This window comes from Danio aesculapii, chromosome 7, assembly GCF_903798145.1.
Source record: "Danio aesculapii chromosome 7, fDanAes4.1, whole genome shotgun sequence".
Classification (NCBI taxonomy): Eukaryota; Metazoa; Chordata; class Actinopteri; order Cypriniformes; family Danionidae; genus Danio; species Danio aesculapii.
In genome coordinates, this window is record NC_079441.1 from 70,635,876 (window position 1) to 70,647,934 (window position 12,059).

At 39.7% G+C, this 12,059-nt stretch overlaps 1 protein-coding gene across 1 annotated transcript; it reads right to left on the minus strand.

Moving 5' to 3' along the window:
* Positions 1-103: 103 nt before the first annotated feature.
* On the minus strand, positions 104-10,314 carry LOC130233010 (uncharacterized). The gene is made up of 7 exons (XM_056462990.1): positions 10,246-10,314; positions 5,530-7,475; positions 5,291-5,454; positions 2,812-3,032; positions 1,612-1,741; positions 1,143-1,243; positions 104-965 (listed from the first exon to the last, which is right to left on the minus strand). Exons 2-7 carry the CDS (start codon positions 7,448-7,450, stop codon positions 842-844), a joined length of 2,661 nt encoding a protein of 886 aa, XP_056318965.1. The 5' UTR covers positions 7,451-7,475; positions 10,246-10,314; the 3' UTR covers positions 104-841.
* Positions 10,315-12,059: the final 1,745 nt, after the last annotated feature.

A 12,059-nucleotide genomic window follows, 5' to 3' on the forward strand; every position in this document is an offset into this window, starting at 1 on the left:
ACAGTTTAACTAGGAACATTTAAAACACAGAACGCATAACTATGTCTGTTTTCCCAGACTAAAGTCAATTGCCAAAATAATTCACCACCAAACAGTGCAGATGTAAAATATTGTAACGTGTTTATTTATACTTTTCAAATGCACAGTAATAGTCAGAATTGAAGTGCAGAAAGAACATTTGCACAGCATTTGCTTAGTGACCCTGCAAGCTGAATGACACCATCAAAATATAACAAACATGATGGCACGATGAAAACATTAAACTTGGTTAAGGACAACTGCATAGAAATAAACACCCTCAAAAATTTACACTGAGTGCAATAATAATCAGTAAGGATAATATTGTCAATTGCAAGTTTTAAAGTGTGCATAGGGGCAGTCCCGTAAGTCCCAAAGGGGGTGGGGTTTAATATTTGCACTCCTGCTCTCATCTTTCACTCACAGTATACTAACGGTTGGAGGGGCGTGGCTAAGCATATTTCACCCAATCCATCAAACTGACATCATCAGAGAAAGATTTCTGTTCCAAAACACAGGCAAATTGTAAGGTTTTGATTAAAGATTACCAAATCAAACTCGCACTGTTCACCATAAGAATAACAACAATATGCACTACTGAAATTTTAGCATTGAGAAATTTGATTTCATGCTGACTTCAAACTCTACAACACCGCTATGCAATATAGCATGCTTAGAAATCAACATGACATCAATATGTTTTAATAAACATGGTTTTCCAAGCCAAAAATTTAATGAAGCGTTTAAAAAAATAAGTACAAGATCTCTCTGCAATTCAAAATAATTGTCATTTCATTTTACAGCACAAATACATTCATGATGTTTAGTTGATGTCCATAGAGACACTACCTCTGGCGTTCCAGCCTCTCTCTTTGGCCAACTTGTACACACTGACAAAGAGATCAGGAAATAAAACCAGCGGATTGTTTTTAGCTGCATCTGCTTTACTGTAAAGATAACGACACAAGAACAACATGATTATTGTGCAATAGCATTGGTTAAAACTCTTGCTCTGACTGTTGATGGCAAATGAACGATTATTTCTTTACATATGTTCTACTTTGCATTGTGAACACAGTTTGCCATTAGCCAGCAGTCTATTGTTATCTTTTCCTGCAACTTACTGATGCTCATGAAGGTTGCGTATGAACCGCATCAGGCCCAGCATGTTCTCAGGATAGGGTCCTGCCTTTTTTTCTAGTTTCTGGACAAGTTCAGATGGGAACTGAAAAAACAATATAGCAAGGTCAATTATATGCCTTGATCTGGATAATAATAGCAGGTTTCTAAAGCAATTGATTTAATTTCTGTTTTAGGTTGCTCCTATTTTTCTGATAAAAACAGAAATAACTGCAGGACAAATTCAATAGTATCTGGATGCAGCCTTTATGATGCAAGCTGAGATTGCATCGCTGAGTGACACAACGCACTCAATGGAGTGAGTGACGTCACTGTGATGGGTAGGGTTAGGGGTGGGGTTAGGTGAGCGCATTAAAAAGCATTGGATGCAGCTCAGATTGCACTGCACCTGGTCTGCATCCAGACAAATTACTTTATATGTGTAATCATAAATGATAACGAGTGCAGACTTACTTTAGACTTCCATTCAGCGAAGCTTTTTCCTTCTGTGTATTCTGATATGGAATCAATGAGCTCATTGTTTGCCTTACGACAGTTTTCAGCCTCTTTTTCACTCCCCAGTATTTTCAGATACCGCACTTTCCTGAAAGTATTTCAGAAACATACATCAGCTACATCATCTAGAGCTCTATCCTGACCACTATGTCATCCCTATAGTGTTGCTAATGTGCCTTTGTGACACCATCCACATTACAATAAAACAATTACTGTAGGCCAGGGGTGTCCACACTCGGTCCTGGAGGGCCAGTGTCCTGGAAAGTTCCAACCCTAACCAAACACACCTGAACAAGCTAATCAAGCTCTTACTAGATATACTAGAAACTCCCAGGCAGGTGTGTTGAAGCAAGTTGGAGCTTAAGTCAGCAGGACACTGGCCCTCCAGGACCGAGTTTGGACAGCCCTGCTGTAAGCAGACATTGGCTGTTTCTCAATTCAAAGAACGCAGAGAACAGACTTGCGTTCTTGTGAAGAAAGGTCTTGCCAGGTGTCCTCGGAAGAACGAACTCGTGAGACCACGAGAACAGAGAACGAGTCCTGTGAGAAATGAGATGCTGCGTTCTTCCTGATAGTCATGTGACCTTCACGCGTTTTAAATGGAAAATTATTTAAACATAACAGCAATCATACAACGATTAATTGTTTTTCCCCTTTTCAAAATATATGCTATGCATAAAAACATTATAAATATACGTTTAATATTAATTTCAGCAAACAAACACCCTTAATGTGTTTATTCCTTTATTCATTTAGGGAAACTCCTGAGGTAAATAAGTGATATCCCTAAACTTTAATAATAAATCTATATAAAATGCTGCGCTTCCCACCTCCAATCGCAATGCCTTCTGGGACTTCTAGAGCGAGATCGCTGCTCGAGTCTGCATCGCTGCGTCCTCGATATCAAGAACACATCTGGGAAGTTTCACAAATCCTCTGTTCTTGCGGTCTTAAGGATTGGAACTGAACTTTGGCAGCTGATGATGACGTTACACGAGAACACGAGGACGCAAGACCGCTGAAAAACGCATATTGAGAAACAGCCATTGTTTTTGTTTAAAAGGAACATTAAGATTAATATCTCATGAATAGTCTGGGCATATTAATAAGTTTAATATTGTATTTCACCTGTCAGATGTTATCAAGATCATATTCTACCTTTCATCAGTCCAGAAGAAGGGGTGTGCGAGGCTCTGCTCCACAGTTGGCCTCTTGTTAGGATTTCCATTGATCATCCATTCAACAAGATCCTTCGCCACATCGTCATCCAGATGTTCCAGTGAGTATATTCCTCGTAAAATATTGCCTTCACAATCCACATCTTCACCAAATGGATGATGTCCTCCAGAAAGAATGTAGTACACTAACATCCCAGCAACCTTCAAATAGGTGGAAATGTTACCACTAATAGGTTTATCAGTGTTGTGTTCAGTTATACTTTTTTCATATTGAAACAGAAATAAACAGAACTTTATTAATTTTCCAGATAAAACAAAAAGATTATTGCTTGATTTTCATATGGAGCAAGGGTTAAACTCATTTTCATGGAGGACCACTTCAGCATTATGGTTTCTACAACATACTGTTAAATAATGGTTACTTTATTGGTCACATTATAGCATATTAAAGTACCTCTCCTTGAACTGCCACCTTATTGTGGTAGAGTGATTTGAGTGTCTGAATAATCCTAAGAGCTATGTTGTTCTAGATGACAGGTCAAACTAAGTGTCGTTCGAAAAACCTTTATGAGTTAAACTAAATTGAGGACTGTGACGTTGCCTGGCACAGTTCAACTGGGGCCCCACACTGGAGCCAGGCCTGGAGTTGGGGCTCCCATGGAACTCTGCCAAAAGAAGGGGCATGGGACAATTTTCGTGTAGACCCACCAAATACAATGTGGATTGGGCAGTGGTCAAAGGCCAGGGCCAAGATGACCAGATCTTTAGACACAGAAACTGACTTTTGGGAAATGAAATGTCACTTAACTGGGTGAGAAGAAACCTGAGCTTTTGCAAGAGACTAGAACTTGGACTAGGCTTGTTTATAGCTTCCCAACTTAGCCGCCAACTTAGTGTGTTGGAGTTTTTCCTAATGAATGAGAGGGTCGTCTCTCTGCGTCTACAGGCTGGGGAAAGCTGTAAGTTTGTGCTTATGGGCCTAACAGAAGTGCAGCGTACGCAATCTTTTTGCAGTCCTTGGAAGGAGTGCTAGAAGGTGCTCTGACTGGTGCCTTAGTTGTACTACTGATGGACTTCAACACCTATGTTCGGGAAGACTATAGAAGAGGATTATCGGTCAGCCTCAAAGAGATTCTGGCAAACCATCAGGTGCCTTAGGAGTGAATTCAAAGTTTTGCCAAGACTGTTTATAGTGGTACCATGGGGCACTCTTGGCCTTGACTAAGGATGTTGTTGGCTAGTGGAAAGAATACTTTGAGGATCTCCTCAATCCCACTGACAGCCTACCTTTGAGGAAGAAGAGATGGCGGATTCAGGAACTGACACATCCATCACCCATGCTGAAATCACTAAGGGGGTTTGCAGGGTACAAAGTAGCAAGGCAGCGAGTATGGATGAGATCAGCTGTCTTGGTTGACATGCCTCTACAACATAAAGTGGAGGTCAAGAGCAGTGCCTCTGAACTGGGAAACTGGGGTGTTGGTTCCAATTTTTAAGAAGGAGGACTAAAGGGAGTGTTCCAACTAGAGGTAGATCACACTTCTCAGCCCTTCCGGAAAAGTCTATCCCTTGGTACTGGTGAGGAGAAACCCTCTTATTCAATGGACCAGCTCTGTGCCCTTTCTAGGGGGCTCAAGGGTTTGTGGCAGTTCGCCTGGGAGTATGGGGTATGAGATGATTTGTTAAGGGCTGTCTGGGATCTGTATGACCAGAGTAGTATTTTGATTTGCATTGCAAGGAATAAGTCAGACTTTTTCCCAGTACCCAGACATTTTGGGCTGGAAGGATTCTAGTTCATGGATCACAGGATTTCATTATATTTGCTGATAATGTTCTCTTGTTTGCTCAATCAGACCTGGACGTTTTATCATGCATTGGACAATGTGCCTGTCTGTTGTGGTAAAGAAGGAGCTGAGCCCTAAGGCAAAGCTCTCAATTTACCAGTCAATCTACATTCCTACTCTCACCTACAGTCATGAATTTTGGGTCATGACCAAAAGGACAAGATCTCAGATACAAGCAGCTGAAATGAGCTTCCTTCACACGGGGAGTAGGGCGCACCCTCAGAGATAGGGTGAGGAGCTTGGTCACCCAGGAATAATTCAGAGTAGAGCCAGTGTTCCATCACGTTAAAAGAAGCAAATTGAGGTAACTCAGGCATCTGTTTTGGATCCCTACCTAGGGAGTTGTTCTGGGCTTTACCGTCCAGGAACAAGCTCATTGGCACCCATGCAGCTTGTGGCACCCATTTTAATTTTTATTTTTTTGACTGTATGTGAATATTATATAATTTTTAACTGTATGGCAAAATAGCCTTTGATCTTAAATGGCTTGACATTAGGGCAGCCCCAATCGTTAATCGTTGGTTGACCAATATCTTTTTAAAGAATAAAACCAAAAAACAAATGAACAACATATAAACTAAATAATAGTTGAGTTAATTTGCTTTAATAACACACCTGAATGTCAGAGCTCCTCTTGTACCCAGTGTTGACCTTTTTATTTATGGCCTCCTTTGCCTTCCAACATCTAGTTCCAGCAATACTTGTTTGTAATGTGGTTTCACCCTGTTTCAAACGGCGACTTATTCCAAAATCAGCCAATCTGGCCTTTCCTTGTATGTCTATAACAAATGAAAGGAGCAAAATTATTTCAAGCGAATATTTTTTTGGTCGTTTTATTTATTTTTTGTTCCTACCAATCAGCACATTCTGGGGTTTGATGTCCCGATGGAGCACTTTGGTTTGTGGATCGTGTAAAACCTGTAAGCTGCAGAGAACCTCCTTTACCAGCTTCTCCAGAACCAAAGTTTTCTCATCCTTGTCTTCTGGTAAATGATCTTGGATATATTCCTCCAGTGTGTACTCACAAAGCTGAAGAACAAGGTATCCAAAATTATCATCTTCAGCAAAGTCCACATATCGCACAATGGATTGACTGTCTAGTTCTGGAAGTCGAAGAAATTCCTCCTCATTTTTGAGAACTTGGTAATTAAACTTAATCATTCGTTTCACAGCCACCTCTGTGCCATCATCCCTCAATCCAAGGAAAACTTGAGTCCCATCACTTCCATTGGCAATCAGAAATTCAGGATCAAGAACAAGAGTAAGGCTTGGTAACCTATGTATATTGTTTATATCCATGTAAGCTAACTTCTCAAGCTTGGTCAACCAACGATGGCTGATTTTACGCCACTTTCTTGGCATCACAGTTGGCTGTATGAATGGCTGAACACTTGAGTTTGATTCCTCAATGACTGTCACTAGTGGATATGATTCTTCTTTATCCTGACTCTCATCTTCTTGTGATCCCACCTCTTGATGGACTTTTTTCTTCTTCCTCCTCCTCTTCTTCTTGCGTGTTGATAGAGCTGCGGTTTCCTCACATAAACTCTCCACTGTGCTTGAACCTGCTGGATGTTTCAGTGATTCATCCAACTTTTGCAGCTTCTTTTTCATGGCTTCGTCCATTTCCGTCTCTGCTTTGAGGAGTACTGTTTCCGGAACCGGAGACAATCCACTCAATGCAACGAGCTCAGGAGCAAAGTCATTTAAATAAACAAACAGTCGATAGGTCATCAATCTAATCAGGCTTGAGTAGTTTGAATGTGTGAGAGGCAACAGACTTTTGCATAACTTCTCATAGACAGAATGGTTCAGTCTCTGCTCAGACGTCTTCTGCATCATGACATTGAGTATGTTCAGTACCAGTTGATTGATTATTTCTCCTTGCTTGTTTTCAAAGGGCTGAAGACTGTTTGTTAGAATTGGCACAAGCTCACTGAAAACCTGAGGAGAAACACTTTCGCTGACACACAAAGCAAAAGTTAAGCAGGTCAGTAGATGAACCCTGTATTCCTGAGAGATTTTTGGGAAGCGCTTGATGACTCCTTCAATGTATCGGTCTGCACTCTTTGTGTCTTTTAACCACTTGATGGCGCTCTGACGATACTGCTCTGTCCCTAGACCAACAGAACCAAAATACATTTCAAAAAGATTAAAATGCATAAAAGGGTGCTCTTGAAGGAAATCTTCCTTATAGATTCTATAAACTTCTTTATGCTTTTTCACTGATATAGCACAAGAAAGAGAGAAAAACAGATGTACTTTTTTAAACTCTTCATTGTGTGAAGATAATCCATATATCATTGTCTCTACTTTTTTGTCAACATGTGGATATCTTCCATAGTTTCTTTCAGGTGAAGCTCCAGCTTCTAAAAGTGCCTTCACAATGTCTTCACGGCCAAAATCAGCAGCATATTGCAGTGGAGTAAACCTTTGTAGCACATGTCCATTAGGGTTAGCTTTTGCTGCAAGTAATCTTTTCACAATACTCAGAGGAACTCCAGCTGTAAAAGCTGCAAAATGTAGAGGAGTTTTTCCACTTGTTGAGGGTTTGTTGGGATCAGCCGATTCTCCAAGCAGATAAGTGCAGATTTCCTCATTTGTCCATATAACTGCTGCAGCTATTAGTGTAATATCATCATTCCAGTCCTCAGAAGGATACAGTCCATTAATATCTCTGCCTCTTAGTACTTTGCGAAGTTTATCTTCCTTATTCTCTTTGATGCATTTTATTAGAGGGTCTGTTTTTCTAGGTACTGGGAACAGGAATTCCATGGATATTCAAAACGGGCTTTACTATCTGTGAAAAATAAATAAATCAAAAGCCAATGCAACAAACCATCAGTGACAGAAAAAAATATAAATAGTAGTGATGTGACGTTGTGCGCCGAGGCTTCGAAGCATGTATCAAAAAAAACGATACATCTCGCAGTGAAGCAGTGTACCGGAGCTTGATTCGTTTTGCCATCATCACGTGATCAGGGACGTCCGAAGCTTCATTTTCACTTATACCCACGTGACTGCTTCGAATTTTGATTCAACGGTTTAAACACCCCCATGGGTTAGTAAAGTGTATAGCGAGAGATTAGGCATCGATTACATACATTTCTACTGTTTCGAAGCACTGCACCGGTCCCACACACCAGTAATTAAACTAAAATACAATAGTAATTTAAAGTAAAAAGGTTTTGAAGCATACTAAAGTGTATTAGCGTATTTTTTTACAACTATCTTTAAAGAAAAACACTGCATATCGTAGTGTAGTGTTTAATGGGGGCCAGCTGGTGAGTGCAGCCCAGAAGCATTACTCACATAACCTTAATCCTCCTTAGAGCCTTCGCCTCCCATGCAGGAATTGCTGGTTAGATCCCCGCTTGGAACGGGACTGGTTGTAATATGTTAAATACAAATACTTTTGAATACTTTGGATTTTACTACAGTCATCGTTGTGTAATGTAATATACCTTCTGTGTAAAAACTAGAGTAATTTGTTTATAATACTGTTGTATTACTACATGAATGAGTTGGTCAGTTGTGAACATTTGACAACACATAGCAACACAGTGCTTTCCCACACTCTTACCAGAAGAGGTCCTCATCAAGCGCTGATTTAGAAAGCTTCGAGTAACGAATCTTTTTCCGATACAATTGAGTCGTGCGCTTCACTGGTTCAGAAAGCTTCATTTCACCATCACTAATAAATAGTACTAAACTATTTTTTGTTTTTGACAACCTGATGGGGAACCAGGATAGACTAAGTATAGTCACTGACAGTAAGGAGAGTGTAGTCCTTCGTTCGCAACAAGTTCGGACACTGCGTGCAGGTTGGAGTGATGCTTTATGGTGCTGTGGGGCATGATGACGTCCAGGTGTGGGACTAATCAGTATGCAGGTGATGGTGATCGGGATGATTGAGGTGACTGAGGAAGGGGAGAACCTGGCATGGCTGTGACAATATCATTTCAACTAGATTTTTTTATCTATCTCCAATTACAGTAACTAGCATATATGTTGTTGTAGTTTTATTGTGACATGTTTAACCAGCAAGAAGGTCGCTGGTTCGAGCCTCGGCTGGGTCAGTTGGCGTTTCTGTGTGGAGTTTGCATGTTCTCCCTGCGTTCGCGTGGGTTTCCTCCGGGTGCTCCGGTTTCCCCCACAGTCCAAAGACACGCGGTACAGGTGAATGAACACATACGTAGTGTACGTGTGTGAATGAGTGTGTATGTGTTTCCCAGTGATGGGTTGCAGCTGGAAGGGCATCCGCTGCATAAAACAAATGCTGGATAAGTTGGTGGTTCATTCCAATGTGGTGACCCCAGATTAATAAAGGGACTAAGCCGAAAAGAAAATGATGAATGTTTAACCAGCAAGAACATACAAATATGTGATAATAGGTTTATAATAGTCACAATTACTGTACATGTGAACTTGTTTTCATGAATTTCTGTTTGACCAAATTTTCCTTTTCCCACCATCATTTCTTTTCATCTGCAGCCTATCACATTTTCCTTTTAGTTGTTTGTGCATTTTTTTTATTAATGCCAGTGATCCAGTCTAACCTGACTTGGGCTTACCACTGTAGAAGTGGTGGTAAAACAAAAACTAAAACTTACATATTGTTACATAACATAAAAACATAAGATTTACTTTTTCAGCTGTATTAAACTTCTCATATTAGACATTTATAAATTAATAAAATGTATTAACCCTTTGATGCACTACATGGGTCTAAAGTGACCCGTCTAAGTTTATTTTTTCTATATCTATTTTATAGCTTGTGCATCAAAGGGTTAATTTACGAGAAATCAGCCAACTATTATTATTATTATTATTATTATTATTATTATTATTATTATTATTATTATTATTATTAAACACATATAGCCTATATTTAACCACTTTTTATTTACAGTGGATAAAGTTCAGACAGTTCACAAAACTATTTCCAAATTAGCACATTTTCTGCAGTAGCCTATATAGCTGCTCACTGGAAGCATATTGCAATCTACAATTGGCCAATTCACCCATAGTTTCAGTTGTCTATTGTGCACTTTTGTGTTAGGATATTAATGTTTATTTTTCGATGAAAGAAAGTGAGAGGAAAATAGTAAAATCATTTAGAAACCCTGCGAGGCTCATTGTTTGGTTTCGGATTAGAGTATACCAGCCTTTAGACATTAATAGTGTGTCCGTATGGGCTATCTGTAGTGTTGATATCATAAATCATAAGCTAGCCTACAAAAAAAAAGATGCATGAGTCTTGTGATCAAATTTGTGTTCTCCTTGCATTAAAATAATTTTCAGCAATTAAAACACATTACACATCTGTTACACAGAGCAAAACTTAAACCAAACAGTATTAGAAACAAGAAACTGCACTCTATTCATTCATTCATTTTCTTTTTCTTTAATCTGGGGTCGCCACATCGGAATGAACCACCAATTTATCCAGCACGTTTTATGCAGCGGATGCACTTCCAGCCGCAAACCATCTCTGGGAAAAACTGCACTCTATATTAACTTAAATACTAATTAATAATAATAACATCATTAATAAATAGGCTACTTACCAGAGTTTATTAGCCGACTTGTACCTGTAGACTTGTCTAATAACCAGTGTTTCAACAGCCACGCTCTTCAGCCCCTTGTTTTTGTTGTTCTTAGCCTACCTGGCAGAACAGGTCATTCTACTGTACATGCTCACCTGAGCGAGCAGGAAATTAATTTAGTAATACTGTACACTACTCAAGGCACTTACTATTACTCAAGGCAATTGAATTGATGTTACTTCTAAAAACCAAATAAATATGCAATGTTAGCTTTCAAAGGAGCATTTGTTTTCATGTGAATTAATAATAAACTATTTAGAATTGATCACCAACCCACTTTCTTTTGGCTTATTTGATTCTTTATCGTCTATTTTATATATATATATATATATATATATATATATATATATATATATATATATATATATATATAAGATGTTTAAAAGAGCAAGGAATTTTTTACAGTATTTCCTATAATATATTTTGTATCTGGAGAAAGTCTTATTTTTTTAATTTATCTAGAATAAAGCTACGGTCACACCGGGCTTTGTATGTGCGAAATTCTGTCGTACGGCGCTGCGAAAAGGGGCGGGATTAAACAAGATGATTAGACATTTAAAAAAGCGAGCGATCGCTCCATGTTTTAAATTTCTGTCCAGAAAGCTCATGTTTTGATCCTCGATTGATCTCACGCAGTCAAGTGATGCGATTTCGCAGGTCAGAGTTCACCAAGTTTGAACTTTGCACCACAGCGACATGCGAAACTTGACGCATGACCTTGCGTTTCTGGTCTGACGCATTCGCGTGCGTATGAATGGAAGTCTATGGGAGGAAAAGCCCAGTGTGACCGCAGCTTTACGTTTAAAAAAAGTAAAATCATTATGAGGTCAATATTATTCAATTCAATTCATCTTTATTTCTTTAGCGCTTTTACATTGTAGATTGCGTCAAAGCAGTTTAACACAGAAGTTCTAGTAAATTGAAACTGTTTCAGTCCAATTTTCAGAGTTGAAGTTCAGTGTCGTTTAATATTCACTGCTGAAAGTCCAAACACTGAAGAGCAAATCCATCGATGCGCAGCTCCACAAGTCCCAAACCAAACAAGCCAGTGGCGACAGCGGCGAGGAAAAAACTTCACCAATTGACGAAAGTGAAGAAGAAGAAAAAACCTTGAGAGAGACCAGGTTCAGTTGGGCACGACCATTTCTCCTCTGGCCAAACTTACCTTGCAGAGCTGCAGTCTAGGTGCTCGGAGGCTGGAGAAGGCTGGAAATCCATCATGGAGAACTAGAGGTGTGAGTAGGTCACTGGTGGGTGATCAGGCTGGCCCACAGGATCAATGCGGGGACTGGTCTGTCGCTGTGGTCTTTCCCTATATTACAAGGGGGCCTATTATTACAAGATAAGAAATCAGTATATGGAAATGGGCATACTGTGAGCTTCAGACGCCTCATTCTCATGTAAATTTCATATGTGTATATTCCTGGTGGACGACTCGTTCATTCATTCATTTTCTTTTTAGCTTAGTCCCTTTATTAATCTGGGGTCGCCACAGCGGAATGAATCGCCAATTTATCCAGCATGTTTTTTTACGTAGCGGATGCCCAGCTGCAACCCATCACTGGGAAACATCCATACACACCCATTCACACACATACACTACAACCAATTTTTTAAGGCTTACCCAATTCACCTGTAGTGCATGTGTTTTGGAAACCGCACCCGGAGGAAACCCACACGAACATGGGGAGAACATGCAAACTCCGCACAGAAACGCTAACTGACCCAGCCAGGGCTTGAACCAGCGACGTTCTTGCTATAAGGCGATTGTGCTA